The sequence below is a fragment of the Taudactylus pleione genome, unplaced genomic scaffold, assembly GCF_031769625.1.
Source record: "Taudactylus pleione unplaced genomic scaffold, aTauple2 ptg000391l, whole genome shotgun sequence".
Classification (NCBI taxonomy): Eukaryota; Metazoa; Chordata; class Amphibia; order Anura; family Myobatrachidae; genus Taudactylus; species Taudactylus pleione.
This window is the reverse complement of record NW_028284792.1, coordinates 2,284,017-2,306,747: the sequence shown is the minus strand read 5'-3', so window position 1 is coordinate 2,306,747 and position 22,731 is coordinate 2,284,017. Positions and strand designations below refer to the sequence as shown.

At 43.6% G+C, this 22,731-nt stretch overlaps 1 protein-coding gene across 1 annotated transcript in view; it reads right to left on the bottom strand.

Annotated features, from left to right (window-relative positions):
- The window catches only part of LOC148507539 (uncharacterized), a 662,982-nt gene that overhangs the window by 320,589 nt on the left and 319,662 nt on the right, over positions 1 to 22,731 (bottom strand). The window contains exons 64-66 of the mRNA XM_088445856.1: positions 21,430 to 21,672; positions 18,464 to 18,610; positions 12,294 to 12,478 (exon numbers count right to left, since the gene is read on the bottom strand). Of these exons, the coding sequence (XP_088301982.1) occupies positions 12,294 to 12,478; positions 18,464 to 18,610; positions 21,430 to 21,672 (575 nt within the window). The remainder of the gene's footprint in view (positions 1 to 12,293; positions 12,479 to 18,463; positions 18,611 to 21,429; positions 21,673 to 22,731) is intronic.

The following is a 22,731-nucleotide window of genomic DNA, read 5'->3' as shown; positions in this document are numbered from 1 at the left end:
GATGTTTACAGGACGATCCGCCTATCTTTTTACCTGTTACAGGTTAGAATTTAACTTGTTCCCATATGAATCTTTTTTCTATTGTTTATTTTTGCTGGATAATTTGGGGGGGGGTGTCTGCCATGTCTCGATTATCTCGATTAATATATGTTATATTTTGATTTTGTTTTGTGGAGGAAACATTATTATGTAATTATATTATACTATTGATATAGAATTGCCTTTAATGGGCCTATATTTTATTTTCTTTGTCCACTATTGTTTTTGTTGATTAAATGACTGTATTATTGCTCTGATGAATAAAAGAAATAAAAAAAAAATATATGTGCCCAGGAGGGGGAGCATTCTTCCCTGGACAGCTGGAATGGGGCCCCTTAAATAAGCCCGGGCTCGGGAAATTAGTACCCACCTTCCCTTTCGACACCCCTGACCAGGGCCGGACTGGCCATCGGGCCCTTCTGGCAAATGCCAGAAGGGCCGATGGGCCGATGTGGCTGCCGCTGATCGCAGGCTTACCCGGCTGGCACTGCAGTGTTCAGCGTTTACCTTTTCCGCGGCTGCATCAGTGCGTAATGATGTCATGATGCGGCCGCGTCATGACGTAATTACGCGCCTGTCGGACATGCAGCTGGAGGCTCCTGCGCTGCCCGGTGTTAAGTGTGGCTGCGTCATAACGCACCTGCGTCAACACGTCATGACGCGGCCAAGTTCTATGCGCGGTGGACTCAGCCATTAGCTCCTGTGAGCTGAATGCAGGCTGGCCCACTCTGCTGCACCGACCCCAGCCTGCTCGATTTCAGGACCAGTGTACCCCCCCTTCTCCCACTGCTGACTCCCTCCCTGGTGCAGAGATCCGACGGACCAAGTCCCTACTACTGCAGGACACACTCTGCCAGGTCCTTCAGCTGCTCTGCACTTCTCCAGCATTTTGCCAGGGATTCCAGAATGACAGGTCTGCGAGCCAATTAGAGCTTGCGGAGCTGTCAGCCTGGGAGCCCTAGCAGAGCGCAGGAGGAGAAGTGCAGCGCAGCAGCTGCTTACCTCGGAGCGGCTTGTTGGCCTTCCCCTGGATTTCTAGTTGTAGACTGAGCCAAAATGTATCCTCCCCTCACTATCCAAGCGGCTCACTGGCTCCTCCACTCCCCCCTGTTGCCACCAGGATCGAGACCAGCATCTATCACCCGGCTGCTGCCTCCTGCTCTCCAGTCCCTCGGGGGCTCCTGCTGTTTCAGGGCAGAGGAGCCGGGGTCCTGCTATCGATACTACCTGTCTCTTGCATATTTTCTGCTTCCCTGCCTACTACCTACATACCTATCTACCTGTCTCCTCTCTACTTTCCTACCACCTGCCATCTACTTACCAGCTGCCCACCTTCCTACATACCTATCTACCTACTCTCTACTTACCTAACTACCTCCTGCCTACATACTACCTACCTGCTATCTACTTACCAACTGTCCACCTTCCTACTACCTACATACTTATCTACCTGCCTACTCTCTACTTACCTACCTCCTGCCTACATACTACCTATGTGCCATCTACGTAACTACCTACTGTGTACTTACCAACTGCCCACCTAATTACTACCTACCTTACTACTTATCTACAGTCTACTATATACATACTTACCTACCACTTGCTTACATACTACCTACCTGCTATAAACCTAACTACCTATTGTCTTCCATACTACTTACTTTCCTACTACCTACCTTATTATTTAACTGTCTACTCTCTACTTACCTACATCCTGCCTATATACTACCAACCTGCTATTAACCTTACTATCAATTGTCTACTTACCTACCGCCCACCTTCTGACTGCCTACCTTACTACTTACCGAGCTACCGCTCACTTACCTACTATTGACTATACAGGGAGACTGGATTGCTGCGCATGTAGCGGTCTGTGAGCTAGCGGACAGTGCTAGATTCAAAATAACTGTGCCGCTGTTTCTCCATGGATGCCTGCTGGGCCTGGCACCAAATCCACACCTGCTGCTGCTGACACATGTGAGGGAGGTCTGCGGCCACTGCTTGATATGGAGATGAGAGGATGCTAGTAGGACATGGGGTAGTAAGAGGCTACGTGTAAGGGGGGCTTTACTGTGTGGCATAATGCGTAAGAGGCACTAATTCTGCGTGGCATAATTTGTAGAGGACATTACTGTGTGGCATCACTTGTAAAGGGCGTCACTGTGTGGCATAATGTGTTATAAGGAGCATTACTGTGGCATAATGTATAAGGGGCACAACTACTGCATGTCATAATGTGCTATAAGGGGCACTACTATTGTGTGGCATAATGTGCATTAGGGGTACTATGGTGTGGTACAGTACACTGAAGAAAAGGGGGCTCATCTTAAGGACACACCCCTTCGGAGTTACCACGTCCCCTTTTCCGGCGCATAAGTACAACCTTATATATTCCATACCCCCACTTCAAAATTATCACTTCGACCACTGTGTATATATAAAACAACAGAGGTCCGGCACTCCCTTAATTTATGCAATACTTGCCCAGTGCCCGAGTAAGCAATTCATGTAGAATAGAAAGACAAACGGCACTCCTGGTACAGACGACGACTGATAGACAGCGTGTAGAGTCTCTACACGCTGTCTATCAGTTGTCTGTACCAGGAGTGCCGTTTGTCTTTCTATTCTATATATATATATATATATATATATATATATAATATATAAGGGCAGCAGGCAGAAATTTTGCCTGGGGTGCCTAGAAGCCTTGCACCGGCCCTGCCTCTATTCCTTTTAGTATGTTGCTATTTCAAACCTGCAGATCCATGTAGTATTAATATTAATTGTATACAATATATTGTTTATGATAGGGTGGCTACAATAAGTGCTAACATATTGTATTGGTGTGATAATTAATTGGTATATCTGTATAAAAACAAGGGATGTGAAAAAATATATATAATTATATATTTCTATAATGTAATATGCCCATAAAAATAAATAATAAAGGGTTACAAAAGAGAAGAAATCTAGTTCTCATATATTGATGAGACCTAAAAAGAAAAATTCATTAGTAAATGTTTAAAAGCTCCTAGAGTCCAGATGGAGGTAATCATGTACAATTCTCTGAAGGTGATTGTGACTATAGGATCCGGCCTCCCAAGTTTATTTATAATATTTCTATTTTATAATATTTGTAATGTGCAAATATTCATGTTTGTGTATGTGAATAAGGGACACTAGTGCGTGACATAATGTGAAAAAGGGACACTGACGTAATGTAAAAAAGGGACACTACTGTCTGACGAAAGGTGAGAAAGGGTACTACTGTGTGATGTAACATGAATAAGTGACAGTGCAGTGTAGTATGATGAAGGGATACTACCATGTGATGTAATGTGACTATGGGGCACTACTGTGTGACGTAATGTGAAAAAGACACTACTGTGTGGCGTAACGTGAAAAAATAGGTGGCTACGCCCCTTCCGAGTGAGACCACACCTGAATTTTGTTTGTGCGTGCCTTTGGCACGCGCTCTCCCTGCTTCACCTATGGATGGTGGCACACATGCTCTTTTGTCAAAATGTGTAGTTACACACTAATACACCTGCTAAACTAGGGCTTGGGAAAATGCCTTCCCTTTTCTTTGTGTATGACCTACACCAGTGAAGTGCCAGCTTTACCTACAGATATCTGTCCAATCTGTCTGGTGGGAAAAATAATCTGGTCCATTTTCCAGCATCTGGGAGCAAATTTCTATTGTTATTTGCTCGCCATACATTCCCAGATTTTCTGTCCCACCACACGAATTGGACAGATATATCTATAGGTGTGTACACAGCTTAACAGAACCAACACAATGCCAAATGTTTGACTCCCCTGCAGGATGTGGTCTGTTGTATGCATTTTAATAGAGAATGATATGTACTTGTCTGTTGTTCTAATATTAATTATATATGTAAGAGCATAGACTAAGAAGCGGGAGGGGTCAGGAATAGTAAGGGGAGGAGTCTATGCCAGGAGCCAGGTGCTCACTCAAGGTGGGCCTGTGTGCTCCTTAAATGCCAGGGCCTATTTTTAGTCCCAGTCCGGCCCTGCCCCTGACCATAAGCATCAATGGGCCTGATTCAGAGCCGTTCGCTATTTGCGCTCGCTCGTTCAAAAACAAGGGGTGGCTATTCAAATGATCAGTTCGCAAATTGCAGTCTGTTCACACCTCTAAGTTTGAATGAGCGAGCAAAACATACGCTTGTTTATTTGTTAAAAACGCCCCCTGGCCGCACGCACCATACGTCATGTCCGCTATTTATTAGATTAATCGAGTACATCGACCAGCGTATGAACTGCTCGCTATTCTTGTGGTTGGTTTTTGCTACCACAAACTTGCGAGCAGTTCTGGCTAGAAAATAAGCCACTGACGTGGTCAATGACGCTGCTGTATTAATTATGCACACCCATAATACGCCCGTTTTGACCTTTAAGCACGCCTGCGTTCGGATCTCCACTCCCCATTTTCAAGCACCTTCCCCTGTTACCACCCACATACGCCTCATTCTGTCACTCAAAATAGCAGGCATTCGCTATATTGCGAGCACATGAATTTCGGCCGCACTGACTGGTTCGCGCATGCGTATAACGATCCGTACGCATGCGCAGATGTGCGAACATCGCTCGGAACGAGCGTACTGCCGCTAGTGAGTGGCTCTGAATGAGGGCCAATATCACTGTAGTTTAACAACCACTAATTTAAGGCTATACTTCACTATATTATAACATTATTCAGTACACCTTAAAGCATAAAGGTACAAAGCAAGGCAGAATATTTTACCATAACTTAAAGAGACAAGAAGGAGAAGTGAAGGGACAGATTAATGAGCAAATCCGCACCGGCATTATGTAATAGTCTGCAAAATGCAGTCATGGGTGCGATTCCGGCAGGACAGGCAAGATAACCAACATTTTTAAAGTTTCAATAATGAGCAATACTAGCCTGATTTTACCTATTATTATTCACACTTTATAAATACGGGTTCGCTTCTGTGTCTGCATCTCACAGGCCCTGGGTGTTTAATAGACGTGAATAGTAGCACCTAGCACTTTACCTTTTAGAACACACTGAGAAAGAGAGGGGATGCTGTCTTGAGTAAAGGTATATGGGATAAAATGTATTACTCGTCATATGGAGTGCGGACTACTGGGTATATTGGCTTAGTGTAGCACCTTTCTGTGCGGCATGCACTGTGCAAAAACGCATCTTTTTTATGGAAAAATAATGCATACAGCCAATTGTACATGAGCCTTGCTGAGAGAAACAAATATCATCATTTACTAAAAGGAAGTGGACTAGACAGACTTCTTACTGTAATTGTGGGTATGTATATTTTTTGCTTCACCATTTTTACTAACTTGAAATTATGACATTATTTCAATGGATTATAAAAATAGTAATTCACTCACTATGGGCCTGATTATGAATTGCACACAATGTCAATGTTCATGTTGAGCAATGTTTTGCAACTGCACATGCGCAAAATTTCTGACAACCCTTACGGCGCATGCGTTGTGATGTGTGGTCAGGTGAGGCAGAGCCATTCCTGCCATACTAAGGTATACTCCAGAGTTTTGACTATAAAATGTATAATAAGAATTACATTTAAATAAAATATTATAACTATCTTCTGTGTATTATTTTAATCAATTTTACAGTCAAACCTCTGGAGCAAAAGGTGTATGGCAGGTGAGGCACTGCCTCCCCTGTCTACCTTTTCCACCCATCCCTGATCAAAACACACCAAATTTCCAGCACTATATACTGCTGCTACATAATGCCCACATGAACTCTCCGGTTCATATATGTATGTGTAAATCTGGCTCTGATACTAGCCAGTGCCTCCCCAGCCATTTACCTCACCGCACGTCACTGCATTACAGAGTGTACGCTCAAAGATGCTGTTGCGATCGGGTCCGATGGTATCTGAGATGTTGTGGAAACGTGATGGGTGTTTCTGGTCGGTGACTGGGAGGTGGCTAGTAGTGCACGCAAAAATGGTCCGTTCAGTTATGGGGGTGTTGTGGGCGGCTGGGTTCCCAGATGCACAGCTGCAGGCATAGGAGGCATGGTTAGACGGAGATACTGCACCTGCCATAGGACTAGTGCAAGTTTTGATGGTGAGACCGATGTTGGCGTATAAGGGTGCACCAGTTGCTATACAGTGCGCACGGGCACTAAAAGTGGGGATCTCAGTCCTTGCACATTCGGATGCACAGATGTACACCAGGGAAGAAGCTTGTAGCGGCAATTGCATAAACTTGCAGATGGATGACCACCAATGCTGCGTGCGAGTCAGAATCAGGCCCTATACCCCCCAGGCTGGGTACACAGTAGACGATGTGTACCCAGCCCAACATCTGCAGCGACAGGATTCGGCATGTCGCTGTAGCCGACAGCATGGCCCTTGCTAACGCCATTCCCCGTTAGTCCTGCATACAGGGCCGACAGAGGTCAGTACTGACGAACCGTGGTGCGCATTGTCAGCGACATAGCGAATCCACATTAGAGGATGTGCCCAATATGTCAGGCCAATCCACCGGATTGGACGACATATCGTCTAGTGTGTACACAGCATAATTGTCAGTCTTCTGCTATTCCCTTTCTCCTTTCAAGATGTATGTAAATAAACCCCACTTATTTCAAGTAGCTGTATGGCTCCTAAACCATTTACAGTACTCTTTGTGCATGTGTTTGTGAACACAAAAAATAATTATGGGATGTAGTCAGGAAGCCGACAGTCTAAATGCCGACTGCCGGCTTCCCGACTGTCTAATCCCGGCAAGGTACTAATGACAGGCGTCAAAATCCCGACGCCTGTCATTAGACCTATGCCGGGAGCCCAACGCCCAGCATAATGAACGAAGGTAAGCCGGGCACCGGGCGCGGACAGCCGTGGGGGGGGAGGGTTAGGTTTTAGGGCTCCCGGGGGGAGTTAGGGTTAGGCACCCCCCCTGGGAGGGATGGGTTTAGGCTAGGGGAAGGGGGGTTAGGGTTAGGCACCCCCGGGGAGAGGTTAGGGTTAGGCACTACCCCCGGGAGACTTAGGTTTAGGCTTTAGAGGGGTTAGGTTTAGGCACTTAGAGGGAGGTTAGGGTTAGGCACTTGGGGGGGAGGTTAGGGTTAGGCACCCCTAAAGGAGGGTTAGAGTTAGGGTAGGGAATTAGGTTAGCGATACTTAACTAATTAGCAGTCGGGATCTTCACCTCTGCCAGTGGTAATACCTACTACACCCATAATTATTTATTATAACTAATAAATATCTATCTTTGCAGAGAGACAAATGTTGAGAGGCACATACTTAATCCTATATGCAGTTTTTCCATAGCTTTTGTAATCAGCGTTCCTCATCAGAAAGGTATCAGAACAGATTAATTTTACTCACAAACAAGAGATAAATATAGCAAAACTATTCACAATATTAAATAATCTTTAGACCTTCTTTTGCTGAAAGATCTTCTTAGCATCTTTGTGAGGCCAGTCAATCATGTGACCTGAATGACTATTTTATGTATTAATTATGGAGAAGATTGGCAGGTAACCACGGTAACGCAGCTGCAGGCTCGGCCATGAATTTAATGTCTGCTTTCCCTATGGATTGAGTGTGATCATTGAGTTTTGGAATAGAGCCCTTATTGACAATGTTGTGTGTGTATTTTTTTAATTAATTAATTCCAGTTATTAAATGTAAAATAAAACCTTATGTCTGAACACTTCTCTGTGTTCAGATAAAAAAAAAAGATCTGCAGGGAGCTAAAATAACTTTCTGTTTGTTAATTTGTTTAGTCATTACAGCAGCTGGTGATTTCATCCTGTATGACATTTTTCTTGCTATATTAGTGACTTTCAAGCAAATCCATTTCTGTGTAACAGCTTTTGCTGTCAGTCTTGACAGACAATAGATTATTAATAATGTGAAATAAGAAATGTACACCTGTGACAGGAAAAGGTGCATAAAGAACTGTGAGATAAGTATTTATTTGAGACATGTTTTGACATGAGTGCATTTCACAGTGGTTGAGACACTTTTTTTTATCAAATTCGCCCCTCTATGAATCAGCTGAAGGGCCATGACTGCAACAAAGAGCTCTGGGCTCAGAGCCAGATTAATAACAGGGCAGCCGGGGCAGTCGCCCAGGGGCCCACAGACACATCTACATTATTAGCGTGGGGGGAACTGTGACATACAGTCCGGTCCATAAATATTGGGACATTGACAGAATTTTCATATTTTGGCCTCTATTCACCACCACAATGGCTTTGAAATGAAACAAACAAGATGTGATTTAACTGCAGACTTTCAGATTTAATTTGAGGGTAATTACATCCAAATCAGGTGAACGGTGTAGGAATTACAACGGTTTCTATATGTGCCTCCCACTTTTTAAGGGGCCAAAAGTAATGGGACAAACTAAACAATCCTAAAGCTAACTTTCACTTTTTAATACTTTGTTGCAAATCCTTTGCACGCAATTACAGCCTGAAGTCTGGAACGCATAGACATCACCAGACGCTGGGTTTCATCCCTGGTGATGCTCTGCCAGGCCTCTACTGCAAATGTCGTCAGTTCCTGCTTGTTCTTGGGGCATTTTCCCTTCAGTTTTGTCTTCATCAAGTGAAATGCATGCTCAATCGGATTCAGGTCAGGGGATTGACTTGGCCATTGCATAACATTCCACTTTTTAGCCCTAAAAAACTCTTTGGTTGCTTTTGCAGTATGCTTCGGGTCATTGTCCATCTGCACTGTGAAGCGCCGTCCAATGAGCTCTGAAGCATTTGACTGAATATGAGCATATAATATTGCCCAAAACACTTCAGAATTCATTCTGCTGCTTTTCTCAGCAGTCACATCATCAATAAATACAAGGGAACCAGTTCCATTGGCAGCCATACATGCCCACGCCATGACACTACCACCACCATGCTTCACTGATGAGGTGGTATGTTTTGGATCATGAGCAGTTCCTTTCCTTCTCCGTACTCTTCTCTTCCCATCACTCTGGTACAAGTTGATATTTGTCTCATCTGTCCATAGGATGTTGTTCCAGAACTGTAATGGCTTTTTTAGATGTTGTTTGGCTAACTCTAATCTGGTCTTCCTGTTTTTGTGGCTCACCAATGGTTTGCATCTTGTGGTGAACCCTCTATATTCACTCTTGTGAAGTTTTCTCTTGATTATTGACTTTGACACATATACATCTACCTCCTGGAGAGTGCTCTTGATTTGGCCAACTGTTGTGAAGGAGTTTTTCTTCACCAGGGAAATAATTCTTCTGTCATCCACCACAGTTGTTTTCCGTGGTCTTCCGGGTCTTTTGGTGTTGCTGAGCTCTCCGGTGCATTCTTTCTTTTTAAGAATGTTCCAAACAGTTGATTTGGCCACACCTAATGTTTTTGCTATCTCTCTGATGGGTTTGTTTTTATTTTTCAGCCTAATGATGGCTTGCTTCACTGATAGTGACAGCTCTTTGGATCTCATATTGAGAGTCAACATCAACTGATTCCAAATGCAAATGTCACACCTAGAATCAACTCCAGACCTATTACCTGCTTAATTGATAATGAAATAATGAGGGAATAGCACACACCTGTCCATGAAATAGCTTTCGAGTTGATAGTCCCATTACTTTTGGCCCCTTAAAAAGTAGGAGGCACATATAGAAACTGCTGTAATTCCTACACCATTCACCCGATCTGGATGTAATTACCCTCAAATTAAATCTGAAAGTCTGCAGTTAAAGCACATCTTGTTTGTTTCATTTCAAAACAATTGTGGTGGTGAATAGAGGCCAAAATCTGAAAATTCTGTCAATGTCCCAATATTTATGCACCTGACTGTATGTGAACTTTTGCCCCTTATGCAGGTGCTTGCACTTGGCCATAAGGATAAAGAAAAACAGTTAGAAACAAAAGCACATAGACACTATCATGTTTCTGTCATTGTTTAAAGACCTGAATGAAAAATCTGCCAGGCCAGGAATCAAGTCCCCAAAATGTTTGCTAATTGGTAATTGGTTGCAGGCTTTTGTGACAATGGGCGGTAATATCAGAGAGAAAAATTTACAAGATGTTGCTTCCTCATTTAAGTATGTCCATACCATTTTGAAAACATATAGAAATTATGGGAGACTGTTGTGGTGGTATTACGATAAGGCATTAGGGAGATATGTGGTGCACCCAGCAATACCATGTGGTTTGAAAAATATGAATTTGAGACAGTAACAGCAATCCTTTCCCTTTCATGGTTCTTCATTTTTCAAGCACTAGGAAAGCAGCCATGGGACAGAGGGCCTGATTCAGAGGCGCTCGCTATTATTTAAAAAAAAATCCGCCTCCATGCCGCTCGCATAGCTGTGGGTGACCACCCACAGCTTTTGAGAGCGGCCTGGCGATGGTCACGATTATCGCGACCATCGGGCTTGTGACGAGACCCTTGTGGCAGGGTCTCGGCTCCCGCAAGCCCAAGTGAACTTCCTGCTCTAGTAGAGCAGGAAGTTCACTACTGACATCACGAATTATGTCAGTAGGGCCGCCCACAAACAGCAGGCGTTCCTTCGGGAACGTCTACGTTTGTCCAGCCACCCCCCTCCCCGACTACAAAACGGGGCGAGCTGCCGATCAACATTGACAGCCGCCCCGTTTTGTAGCGAGCCCCGAAGTGAGTGAAGTTCTCACTCTCTCCGGGGCTCACGCACGCCGTGCATGTGCACTGGCCGACCATCGACCAGCTTGCGAGCGCTATGCGCTCACGAGTGGGTCTGAATCAGGCCCTCAGTGTCTACTGGGCCTTTAATAATTATCAGTGTAAGAGAGGTGCAGGATGTCACTACAGGTAAGCAGGGTCGCCGAGAATGGCCATGAGCTGGGTACTTTGAAAAGCGTGGCCAAATCCAGGGAGATGTAACCATTAGCAGTGCTACAAAAGGGGACAATGTCCCCCTTACCAGCTGACCTGCCCCCCCCTGTGGGGGCCAATGATGGAGTTGATTTTTTTCTAAGGTGTCTTATCTTTTTCCCTGATGAGGCCAATGTGTATGTTTTTTTTTCTGTGGGGGCCAATGTGTGAGTATTTTTCCTGTGTGCACCAATGTGTTTTGTTTAGTTAAGTTTTTTTCCAGTGGAGGATAATGTGTGTTTTATTCCCATGGGGACAATATTTGTGTTTTTTTATTTTTTCCGTGGAGTACATGGCGTGTGTGTTTTTTAATAACACAAGTATTAATTATAGATATAGTTGGATTGGGAGGGGGTGCTCCAAATTTTCTCGCACATGGTGCTAGTAGACCTGGGGCCAGCCCTGCCACTAGTTAGAGGGCAGGTCAAGGGTTTATAGGAAAAGTGTCCTGAAACAGTGCAGGTGGAAATAATGGAGCCTTGGCTATGGCTAGGTGCCATCAGCACCAGAACAATGGATATGGAGAGAGATTCGCCATTCTATGCTACAGCTATATACTGATGTAGCAGACAGTGTGAGGTTCAGAATTTATTTAGCAGAAAAATAGTTTTCAAAACGTCTGCATGATTGGGTAATGGTTAAAATAGATGATGAACTACAATGGATGTCACGACCACTATGCTGTGAGATTATTTAATCGCAAAAAGTTGTTGGCGCTGATCCTTTCCTCTCAGCCAGGTTGAGTTTATTATTGCATTGTGAAATTTGTACATCAATCCATTGGATATAGTGTTATGAGGCTGCCTAACTTAAAGACTGAAACAAGTAAAGTGGCTAGTTGATGGGCACCGTGATTCTAGGAATGTGGATTATCATGTCCAGTATACATGACCTGGTGGGCAATGCTCGGATGTCCCTCTTATTAAAGGTCAAAATCAGAAATGTTAAATAAAAGCCTGTACCCATTTTCTCTCCACTACTTGGTGTTGTGTCTATTATTGTATGACTGATGGTTGCCTTGATTACGGGTCAGAGGCAGATTGCATCACAGTCTAGGTCATGTCTAGGTTTGCAGCTTGATATTAGTCTTAGATTCATAACGCATGAGCTAAGAGAGTGCCACCATGTTCAGGAGTCTCCCAAAAATGAAGGGAGAGTCGGCACCTAAACCTGAGATGCATAAATCCTTGCAACACCGTACTTGCATTTGTTCTGCGCCATGTGATAACATGCACTGGTCCTATAATATGTATTGCTGGAAGATCTTGGATGTAATTGTGACTGTTGGTTGATGTCCTCTGCAAAATAATAGCTAGGTATATTTACTCTCCTGTGATAAGGTAAACATATTAAGCTTTGATGTTTACTTACTGTGACCATTGTGGGATGTAATATACATTTAGTGCATTAAAAAGTGATGAGAATTGAAGACACCATTTGTAAAATCCGGAACCTATGTCGCTACGAATGAGAAACCATCGAATGTTTTGTTGCACAGTCTGCAAGAATAGATTCCATGCACTCTCTTTAGAATATGTAAGTCCTGAATTAGTGACCTGAAAAAATAGTAAATAAACACATCTTACATTGAGAGAAAACTGGAAATGTGTTATTTTTATTTTATCAATGCATTGCATAGCTGCAGTCAGTGAGAGGTACAACCGGTGATGCCACCCAAGGCACAAAGCTGAGGGTGCGTCACAGCTACCCATTCGTTTTGTTGATGTGCTAGTGGAGAGTTTGCTGCTGTGCTGTCCAAGGTGCAAACATTTCCAAATTAGGATGCTGACTGCACTTAATCAACATATTGAGGCCATTGTATTATTATATGACAGCTACAGAAAATATACATAAAGGAACTGCAAGTAACACTCATAGTTATGCCTATACTTTATTAATAGGGAAGAATATCCATAGGACAGCATTATTGAGCATGCAGCAGAAACATTGGTTGCATAATTATACAGTGTTTGCAACTAAAAGTCATCAGGTTTAACATACCAAATTCATACCTCCCAGCAGTGCCAATTTGAGAGGAATGTCATGTAAACAGAACATTAGTCCTAACTTTTGGGGGTGTTTGGGAGATACTCCGACATGATCAGCCTGCCCACAATGATGTCGGAATGTGCCCAGGGTGCCATGATCACTCTCCCCTTTACCAATTCTGAACTCCAAAATGTTGGGAATTATGTAAATTATATGTCTGCTGATGTAGAGGAGATACATTATAATATTTTTTGCTTTGCACTAGGTACAAATTGATCCCATTAACCATGAGTATGCGTGAGTGGACATTGACATACAATGGCATTAGCACTTACTCCGGGTATATGAATCATTTTACAACCATATCCCACGGTGCCTCTTTTATTTGGAACTGCATGAGGAGGTCTGAGTGAAAATTGGGGAGGTCTGGTTGGCAAGTGGGGAGGTCTGGGTGGCAGCTGGGGAGTTCTGTATGGCAACTGGGGGGAGGGAGGGGGCACTTGTAAGGAAGTCTGAATGACACGGTGGCCATTTTGATTCTGTGAAATGGCCTCTATATCTCACTCCGGGACAGTACATCATGGACTGTTGCAAAGTCCAAAAATACACAGACTTTAGTGAAAATAAACAATTCACGTTAAAGATTTTCACTGGAACAACCTGGAACTATTCTGAGGAAAGGTCAACATGCACATTAACATGGATAATGTACTATTATGTAGAAGTTGCACTTGCGCTGATAACTATATACAGTATTCAGTATATTGTGCATGCAGTTATCACGTGAAAACCCACAGCACTACACTACACTGTTGCTTGGTGAACATTCCCTAAAAGTGAAAACTAAAATGTATTTGTGAGATTAATAACAGGAATTAATACAATTGTGTGCTGAGCATTTTTAGTGCAGATCAGCCAGAAAGACAAAGCTCCCATATGACATATCCCTCTCACCAGCAGTGTAAAATGGAAGCAATCACATCATTGACTGGGAGAAATGGTTACATTACAGTCTGTTCATTAAAGATGAATGAGATAATTTATTTGGCTGATTAACATTTCAGAATTTGAAGAGCTTTCTGCTAAAACTAGGACCTTCTCATAGTGTACTTGTATAAAACTTGTTTCACAGCTTTGCTATATATTTTTAATGCAGAACATGAATTGGAGGTTTTCCCATAATATGCAATATATTTAGGGAAAACAGAAAACTATAATCCATGTCTCATGCCTAGAAATGCTGTATGTTGAGACTCTGTGGCAGACCTAATTAAAGTCCTTTGTCTTATGCTAGAACCACCCATGCAGATTTGATCAGCCAAAGTTATATTTTTTCACCAGAATGGAGACATCTCCTTAGGATGGGTAGGAATCCTTGGTGATCAATGGCTCCATTTGGTCACTGTGTAAGATTAGCAGCTAATTGATTGTATTAATGCAAACTTACTGGAAATGTGTAATTTGGTACTCCAATTATATGACAACATTACCTAGAAATCTTACTATATTACAATAACACAATCCACTTTTACAGCTAGTGAGGGCAGCCACATAAGCCCAGGTCCAGAGCAGCAAGATAGCAGAGGCTTGATGATAGCTTTTGGGTTTTTAACTGTTGAGATGGAGAGAGGGCTGTAAGGCAATTCCAGCAGCCAGTAAATGGCTGAGACTTTAGTGTAATCACTGCACAATCAGAAGAGGAACTCTTACACATGGCAGATACACAAAAGAAAAGAAAAAGTGTTGTCTTATAAGCAGGGCTCAAATAGTAATGAACAATTTTTAAAATTTAACTTTTAATAATCATATAACAGAAAAAGCCAGCAAAATAATTAAAATAATTCCTGTATTATATATATTATTATTATAATCCGTAATTTATATGGCACAACAAGTGTTCCGCAGCGCCTTACAGAGTACATAAAATAATAAGTGAACAAGAAATGAATAACTTACAGTACATTACAGTGCAGGATAAGGACATGGTATATATACATTACTGCAATAGCAATTAAAACACTCACAATAAGCAGCAGGGAGTTAGCAGTCAAGTGTTAGGTGCACTTGTGGGGAGTAAGGAGTAGAAGAAAGTGTAAGGAGAAGCACATGAGGGAAGAGGTCCGTGCTCAAGAGAGCTTACATTCTAAAGGGGAGGGGCAGACAGACAGACGTGACACAGAAGGGGAAGATAGGGAGGAAAGAGCTTGAAGTGGGTTAAGATGAGAGCTGGAAGGCCTTGATGAAGTAGTGGGTCTTGAGAGCCTGTTTGAAGATTTGTAGAGAGGTGGAGAATCTGATAGGGAGAGGGAGAGAGTTCCAAAGGTAGGGAGCAGCAAGGTCAAAATCTTGGAGGCGGGAGTGGGAGAAAATAATCAGTTGGCAAGAGAGGCGGCATGCATTTGTTGAGCGAAGTGGACGGGCAAGAGTGTGAAGGGAGAGAAGATCAGAAAGTGGGAGAAGATATGGTGAGGGCTTTGTAGGTGAGTGTAAGAACATTGAATTGGCATCTGAAGGGGAAGGGGAGCCAGTGTAGAGCTTGAAGGAGAGGGGAAGCAGATGTAGAACGTCTGGAGAGGAAGATGAGCCAAGCAGCAAGCATTGAGGACCGCTTGTAGTAGAGAGAGGTGGGAGACTGGGAGGCCAGTTAGGAGAAGGTTACAGTATTCTAATCTGTAGATGACCAGCGAGTGGATGAGTGTTTTAGTAGCATCCTGGGTGAGGGTGGGTCTAATCCTGGAAATATTTTTTAGGTAGAAATGGCAGGACTGCGAGTGGTGCTGAATGTGTGGTTTAAAGAAGAGGGAGGAGTCTAGGATAACTCCAAGACTGCACACTTTGGGACTAGAGGAGATAGTTGTGCATCAATAGATAATGAAATTGTGGGAAGGGTGAGAAGATGATCAGCTCAGTCTTAGACATGTTAAGTTTAAGAAAGCGCTGGGACATCCATGAAGAGATAGCAGAGAGACAGTTGGAGATACGGGTAAGGAACAAGGGGGAGAGATCAGGCGTGGTAAGGTAGATTTGTGTATCATCAGCATAGAGATGATATTGTAGGTCAAAGTAGTTTATGAGTTCACCTAAAGAGGATGTATATAGGGAGAAAAGGAGAGGTCCAAGAACAGAACCTTGGTGAACTCCTACTGTTAGTGGAAGTGGGGGGGAAGAGGAGTCATGAGAGGAGACAGAGAAGGAATGATCATAGAGGTAGGAGGACAGCTAGGAGAGGGCAGTGCCATGTAGACCAAGAGAGTGAAGGATTTGCAGGTGGAGTGGGTGGTCTACAGTGTCAAATTCAGCAGAGAGGTCAAGGAGAATGAGCAGAGAGTAGTGGCTCTTGGATTTAGCAGTAAGGAGGTCATTGCATACTTTCATGAGGGCAGTTTCAGTGGAGTGGAGAGAATGGAAGCCACATTGAAATGAGTCAAGGAGGGAGTGGGAGTAAAGAAAAGTGGTAAGCAGGTTGTCAACAATATGCTTAAGGAGTTTGGAAGCAAAAGGGAGGAGAGAGATGGGTCAGTAGTTGGAGAGTATGTTAGGATCAAGGGTAGGTTTTTTAAGAATGGGAGAGACAAGGGCATGTTTGAATGCAGAAAGAACAGTGCCAAATGATAGGGAGAGAATGAGGAGGTGGGCAAGATGGGAAGAGGCAGGAGACAGGTAACAGAGAAGACGGGAAGGGATAGGGTCAAGGGGGAGGTAGAAGGAGGGGAGGACTGGATGAGGGCCATGACTTTCTCTCCAGAAACAGGAGAGAAGGATGTCATAGTTGATGAGACAGATGGGGAGGGGTGGTCAGGGAAAGGAGAGGCAGGAGCGCTGAGGGTGTCCTCACATATGGAGTCAATGTAGATGTAAAGTAGGTGGCAAAGTCAAGGGCAGAGAGCGAGGAGGGGAGGCAAGGAGGGGAAGGGCAGAGGAGGGAGTTGAAAGTGGCAAAGATACGCTGGGGGTTTGAGGACTGGGAGGAGATGAGGTTCTTGAAATATGATTGTTTGGAGAAGGACAGGGCAGCACTGTAGGATGAGAGAATACATTTGAAATGGAGGAAGTCTGCCTTAGAGCGTGATTTCCTCCACTGACGCTCCGCAATTTGTGAACATTTTTGCAGGTATCTGGTGCATTTGGAATGCCAGGGTTGTGGGGTGGATCTGCGAGGGTGAGTAATTATTGCCGGAGCAACAGAGTCAAGAGCAGAAGTAAGGGAGGCATTGTACAGGGAAGTGGCTTGTTCAGGACAGGAGAGAGAAAGAATAGGTGAAAGAAGAGAGTCCAGCAGGAAGGAAAAGGCAACAGTGTCAATAGCCTCAATGTTACACTTAGTAATGGTAGCCTTAGGAGGTAGAGGAGGGGAAGGAGAGAGGAATAAGTTAAAAGAGTGAAGGTGATGGTCAGAGAGGGGCAATGGGAAATTGGATTAATCAGAAATATCACAATGGTGAGTAAAGACCAGGTCAAGTGAATGCCCACTCACATGGGAGGGTGATGAGGTCCTTTGGGCGAGACCAAATGTAGATGTGAGGGTAAGGAGTTTAGTGGCAGAGGATTCTGTGGGAATTTCAATAGGAATGTTCAAATCACCTAGGATAATGGAGAGAAGATCTGAGGAGAGAAAGTGAGGGAGCCAGGAAGCAAAGTTGTCAAGGAATTTGGAGGGAGGGCCAGGGGGACGGTAAATGACAGCTACTCTGAGGTTTACTGGTTGGAAGAGGCGTATAGCATGAACTTCAAATGTGGGGAATGTAAGGGATGGTTCAGAGGGTATTAGTTGGTAGGAAAAACTGGCGGATAGAAGGACCCCCAACATCACCACCATGGTGACCCCCCAGGACGAGGGGTATGAGAGAAGGTGCAGAAGAAGTGGTGTCAGAGTGAAATCCAGGTTTCAGTAGTGGCTAGGAGCTGTAGAGACTGAGTGAAGGAGGGGGTTGAAGAAAAGCTTGTCATGGTGGTGATAAGTAAACTAGTTACTACTACTTGTGTATGCCTGGTTCCAGAGCATGAGCAGTGTGAAAACACCCAAGATGTGCTCTGCAAACAGACATACATGCAACTCTCCATCAGGCCCTATGAATTAATAAAAAAAATCAGGGATCCTTTATATTTCTCTACATCCAGGAGAGAGAACGTAATTTAGTACACTCTGCTTGTAGCTTGCCTTACACTCTGTGCCAAGCTGTTAGCATAAACTATACTAGCCCCTAGGCCAGCTGCCCCCAGATCTCACAACTCCCCTGATGCGTGGTATGGTGGAAGTCACCTTGGAAGAGAACATAGCACGTACTTACTCCCAGGCGAATAAGGTGATGGAGAAGAACCTACTTTTTATCGCTAAATACTTAACACAAGGCACTATTTATCACATTTAAAAAAAAAACAGTATAGGACATGATGACCGATTCTTTATCTGCAATTTTTACTCAGACGGAATATTTGTAGGATTATAAAAATGTTAGCTATATACAGATTATTCTATGGACAGATTTCTTTTATGTGACATTTGATTTGAATTTGTAACAATTATATCAGAATATTAGCTTGGCGGACAATACCTCACTTCTCATGGCATTGGCTATAGTTGCCTGTTTTTCCAATGTAAACATATGTGACACCGATCCAAACACTACAAATTCTGTTACGTACACCAACGCTGTAGGATCAATATCCTCTTCTGTAAGTAGGAGCAGCGTTCTCTGGCCCTAGAAGGAGTCATAGTTAGTATACAGTTACTAGAGAGGGTAAGATTTGCTCTTCACAAATTTGTATGATCAAATATGATGATATTAATATTTAAGTATAGCAAACCAACTTTAGTGGAAGATATTAAAAGACAAATGCTGTATATTTGAATAGGATCAGAGAATCATTTTGTTCATTTAATATAATATAATGTCATATGTATATGGTAAGCTCTAAGGGGGTCATTCAGACCCGCTCGCGAGCGCAGGACGCTCGCAAGCGGGTCGATGTTCCCCCACTGTGCATGCGCGCAACAGAGGGAGCTCCGTCGTGCGCATGCGAGAGACCCGGCGAGCGACGAGGAATACGACAGCACATCCCCTTTGGTGGGCGTGCCGGGGGCGTGGCGGCCAGACGGAGGCGTTCCCATGGGAACGCCTACCGTCTGAAGCCGGCCCCACTGACATCACTAGTGATGTCAGTGGGAGTGATTTTGGCTCTGATAGAGCCAAAATCACTCCAGGGCTTGCGGCAGCGAGACCCTACCGCAGGGTCTCCGTCGCAAGCCCGATGGTCGCGATGGTCAAGACCATCGCGACCATCATCATGGACGCTCGCATATGCTGTGGTTGGTCCAGGAGGACGCTCCATTTTCATGGAGAAGGGCCCTGATTCAGAGCATTCGGCTCTGAATCAGGCCCTAAATTAGTATTACCAAATATTGAAACAAGCATGTTTGTATAAACCTCAATAAATTCACTCTGCAGAGTTACATATAACTAATACATAATGAGTTAATCATTGTAAAGGAACATGAAATTCATAATAGCATAATTAATCATGCATGGTGTATACATTTTGGAGACATCCAAGTCACCATTTAGTAGTTGATCCACCAATTTAGTGCATACATATACCAGCATATAAAAAATATCCAAGTGTAGAATTATGTGAAAAATAATTACACTATTATTACATAATTCATGGATTAGGAAACTTGGGGTTAATTTACTCATTTGTATATTGTATATATTTGTGGATAACCAGTATTTCTATACTGCGCACAAAAAGAAAGACTTCTGTTTGCGTCCGCAGGTAGAATTGGAGCATCATATGCTTACAACTACCTATGCTTAGAGAGGTAGAACAGAGAGGCAGAAAAGTGTAGTGTAAGAAGAGCATGATCTGGGTGCATATGTGCCTGTCAGGAGGTAAATCTATTGTGGGTACTCTGCTCCTGTTGCAAAATAGGCACTGGTGATGGAAATCAGCTGCCCTGCTGACTGGCTAATTGCATCAGGACCCCTCCAACTAATAGTATATTTATCAGTAGTGAGGCTGCTCTATTATATGAAGTCTCAGCCGTATGCTCTCAGTACTTATTGCAGCATTTTATGACCTTATTATTTACAGTATTTAAAATATCAAGTGGAATTAAATAATTTCCAATATTAAGAAATGGATTAGGAAAAGACCTGTCTGATATGCATGTATTCAGCATTCTCCAGTATGTACTTCAGAAGGGGGAAAGACATTCTGTCGATCACCTCATTTAACCTTTGGGCTGAAATTTGCACTTCCCTGTTTTTCAGTCACTGTGGGTGCAATCACCATTTAACCTATTACACTATATTATCATTATTTTCTGTCTACCTTTATGGTCCTGGACAGGGCCATAACTATGGTGGTGCAACACGGCACTTGGCACCACAGGGCAGGGAGGCACTGTTTGGGCCTGTCAATTTTCTGTTTATAATCATTCTCACTTGTAGCTTCCTTTTATTTTATGCCCGGCATCTTCCAGCCGCCCCTACAGTATGTTCTCTCTGGCCGACTCCCCCCATTTGGCCACCTCCTTATGCACCTTCAGTTACGTCATCTTTTCAGTCGCATCCTCTTTTATTTAACACACACATTTCAAAATACTGTAATACCCGGGACTCAAACCCTTCACCTCTTCCATTGCAGTCAGAAACCTTACACATGTAGCTATATGCCTCACAATTTTCAATGGCAGCCCTGAACACAGCCACCATTTCCCGACCCAGGTGTTACCAGCACAACTCAAGTTCCTTTGCCGATGAGTTCAGCTGGCTGTACAAGTTACATACACGGATGTCCCCGCTGCTAATATTTGCTGCATAAATAAGTAGCACTCTTTCTATACTTTCAGCCAGTGATCTACACTGCCGGCTCCAGGCTTGTGCATGGCTGTTCTGATAGACAAATCCTGCTGCAGATGCAGCTTCACCTACATCTAGAGCTTGTGAGTTATACTGCATAATTATTGTCTATCATCACTGCAGCCATTGGATTCACACTGTATTTGGTAGTGCCACCTGAATAACAGTGGTACAAAGGGATCGGTACCCCTTCATCTACATATGGGACAAATCAGATTTGCCACGGCCCTTCTCCATGAGGCCACACCCTTTTCGGGCACAAGTCTTATGTCCCTATTTCAAAAATGGGGGGGGGGAGGATCAATGCTTTCTCTAGCCAAGAAAACCAAAAAGGCTAGTTACTAGTTACTGCTCTGGTCCTTGACAACTTAACCTGTGGAAAAAATCTTAGTCAGGAAAACTTGGATTTCACCTTCAAGAACACTTCTTAACTCACATGTAAGAAGTGTACTGTACTTTATTATGCTAAATCAATATGAACTGAAATTATTAGCAGCATCTACAGGAAGCGAGCTCTGGAATTGTCCGTATGGGATTTGTAATGCTACACAATCTGAAAATCACTATGAGTTAATTATATGTCCATTATTGATAGAGGATTGTTTTTAGTGAAGTCAAATAAAATATTAATAATATATTTATAGTGTGTAACTTACCTTCAAGCCTGCTTTCACATACCAGTCTACCAGCTGGGATTTGAGGTTTTTGTTTCGCTGCTCCTCATCCTCTGTTTTAGTATGTGAACCAAGGTGGACCACACTAAATCCGGCAAGGTGTGCTGCAAGCTGAGCTATTGCAGTGCTGTATCGGGGACAGCCCTCTCCACACAGTAGTGTATGCGCACTTCCCTGAGCACTCCAGAGATTACGGGCCAAGCGGCAAAGCAGATTAATTGCACACTGAAGAGAATTATAGCAATTAAATCAATGTCACAGAAAATAATAGTAACTTGGTGCATATCAGGGAAATGAACAGCAATAAAACATATTTAAAGGGGAAGTTCACCATCAGTTAATTTTATATTCCAATTACATTCATTTATTTTCATTGCTACACAGCAAACCTGCTGTCATAACTAAGATAAAGAAAATAAATTTACCTGGAAAACAACATTGTTGGAAGGTGCATTTTCCAAATGGATGAAAAGCTAAAAAACTAAGGCCCTGATTTAGAGCCATTCGCAAAAAGCGAGCACTAGCTCTGAATCAGGGCGGCCGCTTTTTTATTTAAAACCGGCCTCCTGGCCGCTCGCTAAGCTGTGGGTGACCACCCACAGTTTTTGCGAGCGGCCAGGGTCGCAACCATCGGGCTTGCGACAAGACCCTTGTGGTAAGGTCTCATTCCCGCAAGCCCCAGTGAGCTTCCTGCTCTAATAGAGCAGGAAGTTCACTACTGACATCACTCGTGATGTCAGTAGGGCCGCCCTCAAACGGCAGGCGTTCCTTCGGGAACGCCTCTGTTTGGCCAGCCACCTCCCCTCCCCACCTACAAAACGGGGCGAGCTGTCGATCAACATCGACAGCCGCCCTGTTTTGCTGCGAGCCCCGCACAGTGACTGCCCGGCCATCGACCCGCTTGGAAGCGGGTCTGAATCAGGCCCGAGGTTCAAATGGGATCCATTGAGTTCTATGCAGGGCCCCCTGGTCTGTTCATGGACATATCAATTCACCCTGCATTACTGCAATTTCCTTACTACTCATTTTAAAACTCCAAGTGTAAAGCTTAAAATTTCTGTATGTCTGTGACAGCATGGTTTAATAAAGCTTTCTTCAACTGCTTTAAGGTGTATGCCACGAAATTTCATAGCTTTATTTACAAATGCTACTAGTGCAAACTTATCTGCAAATTCTGCTCTGTTTCCATTGTGAGTAAAAACAGAGCAGGAAATTACCAGATTGATCTTAATTCTGGGCTTTGCTTCAAATAATAGTTTACAGGGCCTACCCCAAATGTTAGAA